Here is a 15,538-nt window from a genome sequence, read left to right as displayed (position 1 = left end):
CTGCTTGCTCTGTGACTGCTCTGCCTCATTTTTCTTTCTTTCTGTTCCCAAGCTTATAATTTATTTGTTTGTTTATTGTTTAAAAAGATTATTCCTTACTAACCTTTTCTGCTTTCCCTGCTTTCAGTTGATTTGCTGTAGATAGAGTTTGGAAGGGAGAAGGCAGTGCAGTCCCTGTGTGCTGCTCATCCGTGGTTTGATGGGTCTGCACAGACCAAGTGCTGTGTATCTGTTATCCCCACAAGTCTTTTTGGGACACCTTTAGTACAGGAGTTAAGTTAAGAAAGAAGGGAGCTAAAAGGAAGGCCAGAGCTAAATACAGAGCTGGGAAGATGGACTTTTTTGAGGAAGTACTGCAAACCCTAAATTGTATGGCTGGGAGAAGTTGTAAAATCATCCAGCTGCGTAGTTTGGGAAGGCTAAAAAAGTTAGTGAAAGAGCTGTGATGAGGAAGAATGGGATAATGAAGAAGGAGAAAACCTTTAGCTAGTTACACAACCCAACTTTCTGCTTAGTTGGCTTTGAAATGTGTGAATGTGTCCTTTGGGACCTAACAAGGGAAGCCCTAGGAAGTCAGGAAACATTGCCAGGAATAACCTCCCTGAGATATTTTCCACTCCTGACTGCAGAGCAGTTGTACCCTGGCAAAGATGTTGTCCCATAGTCCTGACAGCTGAGTTGGAAGGCTCAATGGCAGGAGTAGTGGTAACAGGTGTCCTGTTTTTCGTTTAGGGGAGCTGATGGATGGCCGGCGAGGGCTGGTCCCCTCCAATTTTGTTGAGCGAGTTTCAGATGATGACCTCATGATGTTTCTGCCTCCGGAGCTGAATGATCTCACCCATAGCTCATACCAGGAGAAAAGTTTGGTCAGTGCAAGCACCAGCAGTGGAGATAAGAGTGAGTTTTCCATTGAAGAGACTAGCATCAGTCCATTGGCCAGCAGAGCAGAAGGAGACCAGGAGGAACCCGTTAGTCACACAGCAGTGCCTTACCCAAGAAAACTGACTCTTATCAAGCAGCTTGCCAGAAGCATAGTTGTAGGCTGGGAACCACCTCTTTTGCCAGCTGGCTGCCCAGACATACAAAGCTACAACATCTATGTGGATGAAGAGCTACGTCAGAACGTGAAGAGTGGCCTTCAGACCAAAGCAGTGATAGAAAAGCTGGATTTACACAGCAGGGCTTACCGCGTGTCCGTGCAGACAGTGACGGAGCACGGTAGCTCTGACAAACTGCGCTGCACTTTCTTTGTGGGGCAGGATTTTGGCATGGCACCAACGATGCTGAAAGTCAGAAGCGTCACGGCCACGTCAGCAGAGGTCACGTGGCTTCCCTGCAACAGCAACTACAGCCATGGGGTGTATCTCAATGGGCAGGAGTGTGATGTGACCAAGCCGGGCGTGTACTGGTACACCTTCCGCAACCTGCAGCCCAGCACGCAGTATGTGGCCAAGCTGGAGGCACGGCCCATGAAAACTCCTTGGGAAGAGGTGCCCAAGGGGCAGGAGCAGGACTCAGCTGTGATACACTTCACTACCCCTCTAGCAGGTACTGCAGGCCTCTGCACATGGAGAGGCTGTGCTTAGCTGGCTCTTTGCTGGGAAGCCGTAGGGCAAAGGGAAGCAAGGTTGATTAGGTCCCCAAAGCCTGAGGTGCTGCACTGTTTTGTCTTAATGATTTTCTTACTTTATTTTAAAATTTGATTAGCCCTTTTTCTTTCATTTGCTCTGAGAAGACATCCTCTGTGCTGGTTGGAGCAGCTGGTTGGGCAGGGAAGAGATGGTTTACCATGACTTTGCTCCAAGGATTGCTGCATCTTGGCCTCAGCTACTTTTGCAAAGTTCTGCTTTCTGTGCATTAAAGCTTTCACAGAACAAGAGCACCTTATTTTCTCTGGTTCTGTCTGACGTTTCCCAGTACTGGCCTGGCTGTTGTTCAGTTCTGCAGGGGCAAGTCTGGTTGGGAATTTGCTCTTTGGTTCTAACCAGGGTTGAGCTTTATGCTGTAGCCAGATAAGCAAGAGGAAATTGTGTTTGGTCTCTCACAGGCACACCTGATGCTCCTTTGGATGTCCAGGTAGAAGCTGGTCCCTCTCCAGGTATCCTGGTTATCAGCTGGTTACCTGTCACCATTGATGCTGAGGGATCTTCCAACGGGGTGCGGGTCACTGGATATGCCGTGTATGCGGATGGACAGAAGGTACTGGCTGTGCAGGGGGCTGGGGCTGCTGCAGGGGGAGCATGAAGTCCTTAAGAGAAGGAAGGCTGGATCCAGGAAGGTGTCCTGAAGAGGCAGTGGCAGTCCTTGGCCTGGAAAGGAGCAACATCAGAGAAGAGACATTGCATGGGCTGTGTGATGCACACTACAAAAGACATCTATCCAGATTTTGGAGGTGCTCCTGGAGCAGGACCCTCCAGCAGCAAAACAGCCTCCCCAGCCCAGGCACCGGCCTTTGGCAAACAATTAGTCCCGAGGGTGTGGACAGAGCACAGAGACAAGTACACAGCCACCACCGGGGCTTTCTCTCGAATGTGAGGAGTGAGGTGTAGTGATCCAGCATAAAGTTGGCATCCCCACAGTGTGGGCAGAAGAGTAGGGGGGGAATCTGCCCCTCTGCCATGCTTAGGTGAGACCCCACTTGCAGAGCTGCCTCCAGCTCTGGGGCCCCCAACATCAGAGGGATGTGGAGCTGCTGGAGTGAGTCAGAGGAGGCCGTGGAGATGCTTCAAGGGCTGGAGGCCCTCTGCTCTGAAGCCAGGCTGAGAGAGCAGAGGGTGTTCACCTGGAGAAGAGGGCTCCAGGGCGATCTCAGAGCTTGTTCCAGGGCCTAAAGGGGCTTCCAGAGAGCTGGAGAGGGACTGGGGGCAAGGGAAGGAGGGACAGGACACAGGGAATGGCTTCCCACTGCCAGAAGTTAGGCTTAGGTGGGATATTGGGAAGAAATGGTTCCCTGTGAGGGTAATGAGGCCCAGGCACATACTGCCCAGAGAAGCTGTGGCTACCCCAGGATCCCTGGCAGTATCCAAGGCCAGGTTGGATGGGGCTTGGAGCAACCTGGGGTGCTCCAAGTGGAAGGTGTCCCTGCCTGTGGCGGGGCTGGAATGAGATGGTATTTAAGGTCCCTTCCAACCCAAACCATTCCATCATTTTAGCATACAAACACCCCAGGGTTCTGTTTGTTCAGTACCGTTACTGATACAGAACATCCAAACCAGACATTCTGTGTGGAAAATGTCCTGTGGTCTTGTGCACACATGATGTTGTTTGAGGAGCACAATGCAAAACAGAATGATGCTGTGTTGGATAATTGCTCTTTTTGTTGTGGAAATGCTTTTCACCTCTTCACAGGTGAAAAAAAGGAGGAAGGTAGTTGAAAAAGCGGCCTAAAGAAGGGAAAACTCTTTAAGGCTTAGGAAACAAGGAGGGTTAAAATCTGGAGTAGGAGTGAATATATTAATATTTTGTAGACTGTTCAGTATCTCAAATTTCTCTTTAATGTTGATTCTTCCCAGATAGTGTGCAGAAGGGTGGGAATTCTGCACAGCTGCTCTCCAGAGCTTTGGGTTCTATCTGAACTTTGGGTTGGGAATTGAAGGGCTGAGCTGTGCACAATAAATAATTCCTTCCTGTTCTTTTGCTTTCAGGTGATAGAAGTTACTTCTCCAACTGCTGGGAGTGTCCTGGTGGACTTGTCCCAGCTTCAGATGTTCCAGGTGTGCCGTGAGGTTTCTGTGAGGACGATGTCTCAGTACGGGGAGTCCGTGGATTCAGTTCCAGCCCAGATTTCCTCGGTCCTGCTGCAGTCCTCCCACTGCACTTCCCCTGTGTGCACCACTATCCCCTCCAGACTGCCCCGGGGGGGCCCCAGGGCCTTGCTGCCTACCCGCAGCCCACAGCACATGCTCCCGCTCCAACAGAAAATTCCTGCTGGGAGCTCAGATGCCAAATTGACTGATTTCTCCTCCAGCCCTGTTGGCTCAGCACAACCTCTGACAGAAAAAGCCTCTTCCCCTCACCTCCCCTCCCCTAGTGCTTCCTTGGTGCAGGCTCCAGGCACTTCCCCACAGGGGTTGGACACTGAGGGAGACAAGAAATGCCTGAGTGTGCCTCCCCAGCAGGCTGGCACAGTGCTCCCAGGGCAGGGCACGGAACCTAGACCTTCCCAGAAACAGGAAATGCAACCGGGTGAGGGGACACAGGTGCAGGTAAGTGCTTACATCTCCTGCCCAGTGCCAGGTGTGCAGGGAAGGGCAATGGATCCTTTTTGGAGTGGGAAAAGATGCCACTGAATACCCTTCTGTGATAAAGTGTTGCCTCTGGGCCATCATCCAACGGTGGCAAACTGTCAGGGAATTTTGGCTGCTGTTGTGTACCTGGAAGATGCAGCTCATCTCTTGATTCTGTTTGCTAGCAGATGAGGAACAGAATGAGGAAGGGAAGAATTTGCAGAGTTAAAAGGTTAAAAGGATGTTCCCATGTTAGTCTGGCATTGCTGTGCTCTCTGTCTTGAAGGGACCTTCTCCAGTCTGGTGGGTTTGTACAAGACAGTGGTAGAGCACCTTCGTGAATGGCAGAGCAAGGCAGCCATGGCTGCAGAGCTAGCAAACTGTTCTGACACTGGCTATGTAGAGTTCCCTGTGGGTGAGTGAGATTTCCAGTGGTATTCCCAGTAGGGTGGGTGAGTGCTTTCAGAGTTATTTTGGGACAGTGGTGAGGATGTCTGAGAGCCATATAATGATGGTGAATGATTGTTCTGTGATGATGGGGAAGTGGGCCCTCCTGTTGTGGGATGTATTACATCAGGGAAAAGGATCTATTTCCCATTCTGACTTGACATCAGAGCTCAATTTAACTTAAACTGTTAAATTCGGCACAACTTTATTAATCATGGCAGTGTGACCTTGTGAAGGGTCAGAGTTAGACTTCTGAAAATTGCTGAAGCAACAGCAGCGTGGTGGGCCCAAGCCCAAAGGCCAGCTCAATACCGAGAAGAACTGAGAGGTTGAGTCCAAAATTTCAGTGGTCAGCACCTGGTCATTTGCAGCTCACAGTACCTTGGGTCAACTGCTAGATTAATTTACGCACATTTCATAGAATCATGGAATGGTTGGGGTTTGAAGGCACATTAAAGATCATTTGGTGCATGACAGGGGCACTTTCCACTAGGCCACGCTGCTCCAAGCCTCATCCAACCTGGCCTTGAACACTTCAGGGATGAGGAGTGTCGTGGTGGATTTCTTCCAGCTTCAGATGTTTGTGGTGTGCCAGGAGGTTTCTGTAAGAATGATGTCTCAGCTGGTGGATTCATTTCTAGCCCAGATTTCCTTGTTTTTCTGTGAGCCTCTTACTGCACTTCACCTGTTTCCAGCATTATTGCCTCCGGACATTCAGGTGTCTGGTGTAGATGGCTGCACTTGTGGTGGTTGCTTTGCCTCCTTTGTGGGGAGGAGTGAAACGAGTGCTCCCAGGGTGCAAATCATCCTTCTCACTTGAGGTGTGTCTCTTCACTTGGCTGTCAGCAAAGGGAATCAGGGCAATCTGAGCTGTGAAATTAGACATGAGATCAGGACCTGCCTGGCTTTTGTCCAGGGGACGTTGAGAACCTTGACACTGCAATGTCTCAATGTCCCTGGGGTCTGATCCCTCAGTGTTTTCAAAATGTGCCTGCTACGTAAGGACAAAGTTGTGCTCCATTGCAAAATGCAGGGGGGCTCCCTTTGTTAGAGTAAGAGAAAGAGGTGGTTGATGGAGGCCCACCAGCCTTACCCTTCTTGTTTCTGGAGCTCCATTCCTCCATCTCCCAGAGGTTTTTTTGGACTGGTTGGAATACCAATGAAGATTTTCTCTAATTCTCACTAGGTGATCTCATCAGGAGCTTGTTGCACTCTGTGTTTATTATTCTTCATAAATTCTCCTTTTCTTCACACCCCAGGAAATCCTGGAGTAGTGTCCTCATCTCCAGCACAACCCAACATGCTGGGTGATGTCTAGGCCATTCCTCTGGCAGATGACAGTGGGAAATGACCCTGTTATATAGCTTGGGCTCTTCTTGCAGCCCTGAAACTTGTTACTGTCTATACCCTTGTGGGCCTTTGCTGAGCTGCAGCACTGGAGGCACTGTGTGTCTCCTGGGACCTGAGGACAGGGAGGGGCTTGTTCCAGGGCTGGCCAGTATTCCCAGCTGCAAGTTGCCTGCCAAAATACTCATATGCCTGGAGCAAAGAACACATCAGAGGGTCAAAGAGTTTGGGGTGATAAGACTCCATTTTGGTGCGTAAGTAGTCTGACACACCTCCCCCTGATTTCACTGTTGGTTTGTTTCTCAGATGGAGCAACCAAGAACCAAAGCACCAGAGCTGGGAAGCCCGACTGACAGCGGGCTGAAGCTCCAAACAGAAACCTGCCACGTGTGCTCTGTGGAGGAGGCACCCAAAGGTCCCAGTGCTGACATGGAGAGAGAGGCAGAGAAGCACCTGAGCCCAGAGCCTCCGTCCTCCCCCAGCCAGGCTAGGGGGACACAGGACACCTCCCAAGATGGAAACATGAGCGGGAGCAGCTGCCAGGACTTCCTGAGGTTGTCTCCTGGCAAGGAGGTGATGAAAGAAATGTCCAGAGTGAAAAGAGAGGTTTGTTTAACCTTGGCTGAATGTGTGTGCCCATGGAGGAATGTGAACTGTACTTGACCTCCTGAGTTTTCCAGCCTTAGACAGTGCTGTTCTGCAGGCTGTGAAGTGAGGCTGATGGTTGTGTGTGTCCATATGTGCCAGTCACTCCCTTGGGTGCTGCCCGCTTCTTTTCCTACCACACCTGAGTTGTGTATGTGCTCAGAGAAAGGAAAAATGCTCCTTTGTTGCTGGAATAGAGTCTGGGAGAACTGAGAAAATGTGTTTTGCTTTTCAACAGCAAGAAGAAAAACTGTCAGAAACGGGCCGCCGACAGCTGACCCTTTTCACTGAGCACAACCGGAGTTCTGACCTTTCAGATATTTTGGAAGAGGAGGAAGAAGATGAGCTGTCTTCAGAAGCTCTGGAAGAGAAGAAGTGGGACCAGAGAGAGGCGTGTTCCCAGGAGAATGGGGAAAAGGTAACTTGTTCTGGGTGCTGCTTGTAGGGAGTGCCAGTGCAGCCATCCCATGCCATCAACTCACAGGAGGACGAGCTGGGCTGAGCCTTTCCCAAGGTCCTACTGCTCTGCTTTTACTCCCAGTGCTGGCTCGAGGTGGTAAAAACACAAGTTCTTTGGGAGAGGGAAGGGTGTGTGTTTGTAATAAATGGAGCCAGGGTTTAATTAGTTGGAAAAACACACAGTGTGATGTAATGTTTAAAATCAGTGGGGGGTGATTGAGTTCTTAACACAGGCAATAAACAGGGAACAGTCAATGCTGTTAGGCACAGGGTGTGATTTTTGGGGGGTCCTATGCAGGGCAAGGAGTTGACCTCAAGCCTTGTGGGTCCCTTCCAGCTCAGTATATTCCCTGATTCTATGATTATTTGGCTTAGGCCTTGATGCTTTCTGTTGCCAGGTATTAGCATGTAGGAGTTGTGGCTTTGTAGTTCAAATGCTGCAAGGGATGAAATCCTGCCTGAGCTGAGCTGTAAGTGACCAGCTTAATTCATGCTCAAAGAATTAAATCTAGTCTGAACGCACATGTGGGAATGTGATTCCAGCTGCATGGCCTGGAACTGATGTGTAACCATACAGGTTACAGCAGTTGGGATAGATGTCCATCAGGGAAAGCACTGAGGGTGAGAGGCTGGAAAATTAAAAAGCTTTGCAGGAAATGTGATATGCCTGGATGACAAGAAAGCACCCTTTCTTTAATTTTTCACACGACCAAAGAACATCTGTAGTTGGTGGTGCCCTGTGTGGCAGCTGGTGTGCAGGGATGGGGCTGGTGAGCACTAAATGGTAGCAGACAATGTAGCGACTCTGGAGTAAATTTCCTGTTCTCCTTCTGAAGGGTCTTCTGCTTCCCAGGTGAGGGATTGAACCTGCAGTGCAGCACATCAGGAGCCCCAGAAGAGCCTGGTGGCTGGAGGGGCTGGGGCTGCCTCTGAAGGTTTTAGAAGGGCTTCCAGTTGTTGGGATTGGACTGGGAAAAAATGGAAGAAAAACAAGTTTCCTGGAAAGAGAAAGAAGGAAATAAGAGCAATCAAGAACACTGTTATTTTTTGTTTTTTCCTGGGTGTTTTATTTGCCTTAATGTTTTTATTTGGTTGGGTTTTTTTTCCTGAAAAGAAACATCAAAACCCGGCTCATGTCTGTTGAGCTGAACAAACTGGTGCTTCTTGATTGGATAAAGTGATTGTTTTCTGTGCTGGCAGTAACAGAGTGAGGGTGACAAGATGCTGAATTGGGAGAAGATGTGAAGGACAGGAAGCTTTAGGGCACAGACCTTCCATTACTACCTTATGGATTGAAGGGGATGTGACTGGAATAGAGCTGTTTTCTAGGATTCTGCATATTTAACTGCATTTTCTGTTACCTCAAGACTCCTCAGCCACCTCTACCAGGATCCAGAGGATGAAAACATGGAGGGGTAGTGCTTTTAAAATGTTTATCCTCAAACAAGTTCTTTAATCACTGAAACCATTTATTATATTAAAACTCAAAAGCAGAAGCCACAACTTTGCAAACAGCTAAAAGAAGTCTTACTGAACTTTTTTTTTTTTGTATTTATGAATTCTCCATATTCCTAATTGGCGCTAACAAGGCAGGAGCCTTGAGCATGTGTTCTGTAAGGAGGGTTTGAGAAAATTGAGGGGTCTAGAGGAGCTGAGTGGGAGATTTTGAAACTGCCTATTTGCATGATGGTAAAAGGATGAGAGCCAAAGTAGTCTCGTTTCTGGGAGATGATACATTAAAAGAGACAGAAATCATGAGCTGCTGTTTGGGATGTTCATGTTGGAGATGTGTTCAAACCTCTTACCCAGGAGGGCAGTGCAGCCTTGGGACTGGTCACCAGAGGGTTCAGGATCCCCATTCTTTGGTGTTTTCAAACCTCATCTAAGCAAAGACATGGATTTATTTTTGGCAACAGTTCTGCTGTAATGAGGAGACTGAACTGGAGATCTCTGGAGGTCCCCTCAACCAATTCTAAATATAATTCAAGACCAAGTTTTGCTTGGAAAAAACTATAGAGGTTGGAATTATCAGTAGACAGCTTGCAACTGCCTTTGTTTCTCGCCCACTCTGGTTCAGTTTTTAATTATCTCTGAACAGACCTGCATATGGCTGTAGTTTAAAAGATCGGTAGTTACACATGCTTTGTAATCTATTTGTAAGTGCCTTCAGAGCACATTAATAATATAACTTGTCAGGGAGGTTGAACACGAGACCTCCAGAGGTATCTTCCTACCAAAATGACACTATGCACTTGGAGATTTTACCTTTTATGTTACTGTTAATGTGATAAGAAATAAACCTGTAAATTTTACAGTTGGTCCACAAAAACATTTAAAATTCAGCAATGTTGTCCCCAAAATTTTCTGTAACCTGGTAGGCTCTCACTCATCTGCAAGTGAAACTCATGTCTGTGTGGCCCTTTGAGGTAAAGGGTTTTCCTTTGTTTTTGTGGGAACTCTGCTCCTGGATTTGCAGACAGGAGCCTGCAGTAGGGCTGCACTTTGCTAGTAGATGGGAAGGGCCCAGGCAGCAGCATCTCCAAGGGGTGTCCTACAGCACAGGGCCATTCCCTGTGCTCCAGGGAGAGGACATAGCTAAGAGGGACCCATGGCTCTGTGGGTGAGCCCTGTGGACAGAAGAGCCCACTCAGCTCTGCAGTGGGGGGACAGTGCCTCTCCTGCCCCCATCCCACCCCACGGGGAATCATTGCTGTGGTAGGATGAGAGGTGTACAGGAGAGGCTGGGAGGGAGCTCTTCCATGCATTTGCCTTCCTCGCTTCCTGCCACATTGCTGGTTCATCCGATTGCTTTTGCCAGAAGATCCATCGCTCCCTCTGCCCCTTCCCCTTGCTTTGCTGCAGCCACAGCTCCATCCTGCTCTGCTGGGAGGGAATCAGGGTCACTTTGCCTCTTGTTTTAATGTTTATTTCCTCTCTTTTTTCCTTTGCTTGTCCTGGCTGTGGCTTTTCTCGGGTTCTGGGTACAGATGGATCTTTGTGATACTGACAGCGATGAGGAGATTCTGGAGAGGATCCTGGAGCTTCCGCTTCAGAAGAACCACAGCAAGAAATTGTTCAGCATCCCTGAAGTGACTGAGGATGAGGATGAAGATGAGGATGAGAAGGATGTAACAGAAGAAAAGACAGACCCTCAAGACTCCCTGGAAACACAAACCTACCATTCAGAAAGAACAGAGAAACCATCCAACAGCAAGGAGCCATTTCTAAAGGAAGATGGGAATAACACCTCCATGGATGTCTCTGCTCAGACTCCGCAGGGGGAGCACGGTGCTAAGGAGAGTAGAGTGGATGCTGGCCGTGCAAATCTTGCCTTTGGCCAGCTGTCTTGCAGTCAAAAGAAGGCACACTGGAACTGGGGCTATCAGGAGAATGATCCAAAGTCTGGGAGTGGGACAAGTCCCTCTTGGAGCAAGAAGAAGGGAAATAATTGTCGAGAGAAGATCCGGAGTCGGCCTGAGATAAGTAGGAAGAGACAGAGTGATCTAACAGAGCACTGCAGTCGTCTGCTGGGCAACTGCAGCCAGATGGGGAGTGGGTTATACAGAGCTCCCAGTCTCAGGGAGGAGCTGAATGTTGTCAGCAGTGCTGGTGGGAAGGAGGGTTTGGATTTGTACAGCCGGGCCAGACAAGGCACCTTACGGAAAAAAGCCTCAAGAGCAGTGGGATCAGGGGAGGCAGAACCAGCTGTGATAGCAACACACTGCCCCACCCCCAGGAGCCTGGAAATAGACATCGAGTATGACTCCGAAGATGATCAGGATTCAACCTGTGCATCCTCCCTGGAGAGCAGGCTGTGGCCAGAGAGGTCCCAGAGCTGCCAGGGGGACTGGAGTGATTGCTCCAGTCAGTCTGAGGTTGCCCACCTGGGTGGCAGAAGGGACCTGACCAGGCTGGAGATGATAGAAGAGCAGGGTATGGAGTGGGCCGGGTCTCCGAGCCGGCACCTACGATTCTTCTGCCGGGAGAAGGAAGACCCAAGGTGTGAGAGCAGTTCTGAGGAGCAGGGCTGGGAGCTGGACTGTAAGTCACCTGGCTGGAGAAGGAGGCTCGAACATTCTTCGAAGGGGATACGTAGCACCTCCTTGCACAAAAGGGTTGGGTGACTTTTCCTATTCTGGCTTTGAAGCAGCTTGCAGTGGTGCTGGCTTCCCTCTGCTTCCCTGGCCTGCCTGTATCTTGCTTTGTTCAGTGTTGTCCAGAGAAAGGACCCTCCTCTAGGATTGTCTGGAAGAATATCTGAGAGATTCTGTAGTTCTGTGCTGCTCCATGGCTTTTCTTGTAGTAGCTGCTTCTGCTTTTCCTGCTCCCTGACCAAGTGTCATCGATGCAGTATTCCTTTTCACACTGTGTCTTCCTCCTCACGGCAGGAGGCTGTGGGACCCAAGCGAAAATCCCTGGTGCAATAAGCTGATTGGTGAAAGCTTTGTGTAGATGCTGACTGTAATGTCATTGCCTCCCCTTGAAATGCCCTTTCCTGCATCTTCACCCTCACCAAGGGGATCGTCACTGGTGCCTGGCAGAGTGCCTGCCTGTCCTCAGTTCTGTTTTCCACCTCCCTTGGTCTTTCCAGCTCTAGAGTGTCCCTGAAGAGGAATGTTGCATTTGGATGCACTGCTCTTTGTGGAGTGCGTTTGGGCTGAGCGCTGTTCAGGGAGTTGGAAGGCAGAGGCTGCTACTAATTCTCTGGTGGTTCCAATTGCAGGCGTCCAGTCATAAAGATTCCAGGGGCCCGGAGCCGCCTGGCACAGCCGCCTGGCAGGCTCCTAGCAGGAGACGGAGCAGGAGCGAACGAAGAAGCCAGATGCAGAAACCTTTGCTCTCTAGTCCAGGTGAGCAGGAACAGGAAGAGAGGTGGGCAGCAGGAGAGATGGAAGCTCCTGGAAATGGCTGGGGAGAGGCTGGCAGGCAGTGCCTGGGCCATGCAGTACTGGGGCAGGGCTGATGTTCTCTCTGCTATGTTCCCCCTGTGCACAGGCCTTCCAAGGAGCACTGCTCCCAAGAGCTCTGGCAAAGATGATGACATTCGGATCTTTGTGGCTCTCTTTGACTACGATCCTGTCTCCATGTCTCCTAACCCTGATGCAGCAGAAGAGGAGCTCCCATTTAAGGAGGGGCAGATCCTGAAAGTAAGAATTTAGTGAACATCTCCTACTCTGTGGATCTGTCTGGTGTCCCAGGGGAGCATAACCTTTGGGAGGTCTGCAGTTTCCTCATGAGGGAAGTAGAGGGGCAGATGCTCATATCTTCTCTCTGGTGACCTTATGGAATGGCTGGAGCTGTGTCAGGGAGGGTTAGGTTGGATATCAGGGAAAGGTGCTTCCCCCAGAGGGTGCTGGGCACTGCCCAGGCTCCCCAGGGAATGGGCAGGGCCCCGAGGCTGCCAGAGCTCCAGAAGCATTTGGACTCTGCTCCCAGGGATGCACAGGGTGGGGGATTGTTGGGGTGTCTGTGCAGGGACAGGGGCTGGACTGGATGGATGATCCTTGTGGGTCCCTTCCAACTCAGGATATTCCATGATTCTTTCTCTGTGCAGGTCAGTCCCTGCAGCATAAACAGTCTATTTCCCTTTGCAGGTTTGTGGAGACAAGGATGCTGATGGTTTTTACAGGGGGGAATGTGCTGGAAGGGAGGGATACATTCCATGCAACATGGTGTCAGAAGTCCCTGTGGAGAGTAGTGAGCTCAAGCAGCAGCTCCTAAAGCAGGGGTTCCTGCCTGCGGACACGGAGAGCTCAGGTACTGTGTGTGTGTGCCCTGCTCCTGGAATGCTGGAAGCTCAGTCCTGCTGTTGTGTGTGGCCAGTGCAGCCACCAAACCCATCTGGAGGGCTGTCCCTGGATCTGCAGCCTGATTTAGTGGCTGCTCCTCAGCAGGGGGATCTGGCTGGATGTGGGTGTTCTGAGCTTTCAGTTCATCCCTGACTCCACTGCAGCATTTGCAGCTGCTCCTGGGCTTGAGGTGTGTGAATTCAGCACAAAGTGAGGCTGAAACTTGCTAGGGACAGGGAAGCAGAAGCGTTTGAAGAGCAGCTGAAGTATGTGAACAAGAGTTTTCACTGTGTTCCCTCCTTTGTTTTGAAAGCCTGTGAACTGAACTCTTGGGATGGCCCTGCTCTTGGGTGAGAGAATCTGTGACTTGGGAATGGAGGTGTGGAAGGGAGAGGAAAAGTGTGAGGCAGCAAGGTAGGCAGACAGGAGTGTACAAGGAGCAGACCTGGTGGTTGGATTCCTCCTTACGCCCTGAAGTATGTGGTCAGTGCCTTGTGCACTGGAGAGTCTTTCCTGTTCTTTCCCTCTCATGCACTCAGAGAGGAGAGGGAGCAGCCCTGGGATGTGCAGCCAATGCAGCTCAGGCTGAGTCAGGCTCAGTGGCTGTGAGCCACCCCTGCTGTGAATACTGGTGTCCCTGTGCCTCTCCCTCATGCCTCCCACCTCTCATCCTGCACTCCTCTATTGCCAGTGCCAATTGCTGGATCTGCTCCACTCATTAAAACACCAGGATATTCCTGGTTTGGCTGATCCCTGTTTCCCTGCCAGTTCAGCAATGAAAAATAGCGCAAGTGTTGGTCATGGCAAAGGTAAGCCCTGACATTGCCTGAGCTGGGAAAAAAGCCCAAATCAACTTAAAAATAAGAAAACTCAAGTCAAAAAAAAAAAAAAAAAGGAAAAATCCAATTTCTTCCTACTTCTGTGCAGGGAGACCCAGTATCCAGCTCTAACACACCTTTAAGGTCCCTTCTCACCCAAGCCATTCTATGATTCTGAGGGACTGACAGTGCCCGGCTTCTAAATGTTGGTCCCTGGAAAGTTGATCCTGAGGAGCACAGGGACTGAAGGAGCCTGATGTTTTCACTGTGTGATTTCTTGAATATGTAATAAGGACAAACATATTCAGCCTCTCCCGTGTCTGAGGAGAGGAGATTCGAGTAAGGTGTTTTTCACATCCATACTCTTTCTCTTGTGTGTATGCCAGAGATAGCTGGATGCCTGTGGTGGCCTGTGTCCCTCAGTGGATACACAAGGGATACTCTGCCCTGCCCCACTGCATAGTCTTGGAAGAGTAAAGGATTTTAATAGCTCTGAGACTTCATTAAATATGACAGGTTTGAAAGTCTTGAGGAAGGTGGTGGTAGTCAATAAGGTGTGTGTGCAGGGTGGGACTGTAGGTTTGGCACTGGTGGAAGCACACTTCAAATCCTAGGGGCAGTTCTGGACCCCTCTTGGTAAGGACACTGAGGTGCTGGAGCATGTCCAGGGAAGGGAACAGAGAGCCCCAGGAGCAGCTGAGGGAGTTGGGAAAGGGACTCAGCCTGGAGAAAAGGTGGCTCGGGGGGACCTTCTGGCACTGCACAGCTCCTGACAGGAGGGGACACCGGGTGCAGGTTGGACCTGATGGTCTTTTTCTAACCATAGTGATTCTTTGATTCCTTGGCAGTCAGGCTGGCTGTACCTCTGCTGTGTTCCTGCTGCCGTAAGCCCCTGTGGCAGCCTTGTAACTAAGGAAATGCCTTGGAGGGGTTGGTCTGGGCACTCCTCAGGTTCATTTGGGATTTCATCCAGTCCTGACCCTGCTCAGTGCAGAAGGTTTAGCTAGAGATCTGGCATTTTTTAGGTGTTAATGGTACAAGGTTTTATTTTGTCCTTATGGTGCTGCTTCTGAAAGCTAAGGAGCAGCAAAGTCTGTCTGCTCTGAGCTGTGGAGTGCCTAAAAGGTGTAAGTACAGTGTGGATTTCTCTGTGTATTTGGGATGTGGATCATCTGAGTCCACATATGAGGCCCAGAGGGCTCTGCCCACAGAAATCCTGTTGTCAGCCTCCCAGGGGAGGCAGTGTCATCTCTGTCCCCTGTTCACTATTCAAGATGCTTCTCACTTTCCATTCACTGTCTGTTTCTCTTGTCTACTTATTTGCTTTTTGGTGTTTTTATTAAGGAAATGGCACATTTTCTCCACCTCCACGCCGCCAAACCGTCCCTCCTCCAAAACCCAGACGCTCCAAGAAAGGTCTGTGTCACCCACTGCTTCCTCTTTGGTTTTTGCTATAGGATTACAGACTGCATTGAATTTTTACTACTTGCTTTCAGGACCCCCAGATGTTTGTACGACTGCTAGGAAGTGGAAAGAGAGCCCATCCCTGTGCTGGTGTTAAGTTTTTAACAACAGTGATGTCTTTTATAGTTTGGAGCTTGGCCTCTGCTTCTTGTTACATTCCTGAGTCCTGGTTACTGGTGTAGACTTTGAGTTGCATGAACAGTTTGCTTCTGTTGTTTGCTGTCTTGGTGTTCTTTTTACTGTTTCTCAGTTGTGTCATGTTGATGATGAGCTCTTACTGATGAGGCATTTTCTTCCCCCAGCAGGGCTGGACAAGCAGGAGTGTAAGCCTCAGCCAGGTGAG

At 49.9% G+C, this 15,538-nt stretch overlaps 1 protein-coding gene across 4 annotated transcripts in view; it reads left to right on the top strand.

Moving 5' to 3' along the window:
• Positions 1-15,538, top strand: part of TSPOAP1 (TSPO associated protein 1) — a 49,105-nt gene that overhangs the window by 21,407 nt on the left and 12,160 nt on the right. For 2 of the 4 annotated variants that reach the window (XM_041484924.1, XM_041484923.1), the window contains 11 exons: positions 733-1,548; positions 2,048-2,199; positions 3,645-4,205; positions 6,327-6,626; positions 6,904-7,083; positions 10,112-11,239; positions 11,848-11,974; positions 12,120-12,271; positions 12,719-12,881; positions 15,076-15,147; positions 15,498-15,533. In XM_041484924.1, coding sequence (XP_041340858.1) covers positions 733-1,548; positions 2,048-2,199; positions 3,645-4,205; positions 6,327-6,626; positions 6,904-7,083; positions 10,112-11,239; positions 11,848-11,974; positions 12,120-12,271; positions 12,719-12,881; positions 15,076-15,147; positions 15,498-15,533 — 3,687 coding nt within the window. The remainder of the gene's footprint in view (positions 1-732; positions 1,549-2,047; positions 2,200-3,644; positions 4,206-6,326; positions 6,627-6,903; positions 7,084-10,111; positions 11,240-11,847; positions 11,975-12,119; positions 12,272-12,718; positions 12,882-15,075; positions 15,148-15,497; positions 15,534-15,538) is intronic. The other 2 variants (XM_041484921.1, XM_041484922.1) reach the window with 2 other exon arrangements.

The sequence above is a fragment of the Pyrgilauda ruficollis genome, unplaced genomic scaffold (assembly GCF_017590135.1).
Source record: "Pyrgilauda ruficollis isolate IOZ18807 unplaced genomic scaffold, ASM1759013v1 scaffold69, whole genome shotgun sequence".
Classification (NCBI taxonomy): Eukaryota; Metazoa; Chordata; class Aves; order Passeriformes; family Passeridae; genus Pyrgilauda; species Pyrgilauda ruficollis.
The sequence above is the reverse complement of the archived record's forward strand: the minus strand, read 5'-3'. Positions and strand labels throughout refer to the sequence as shown.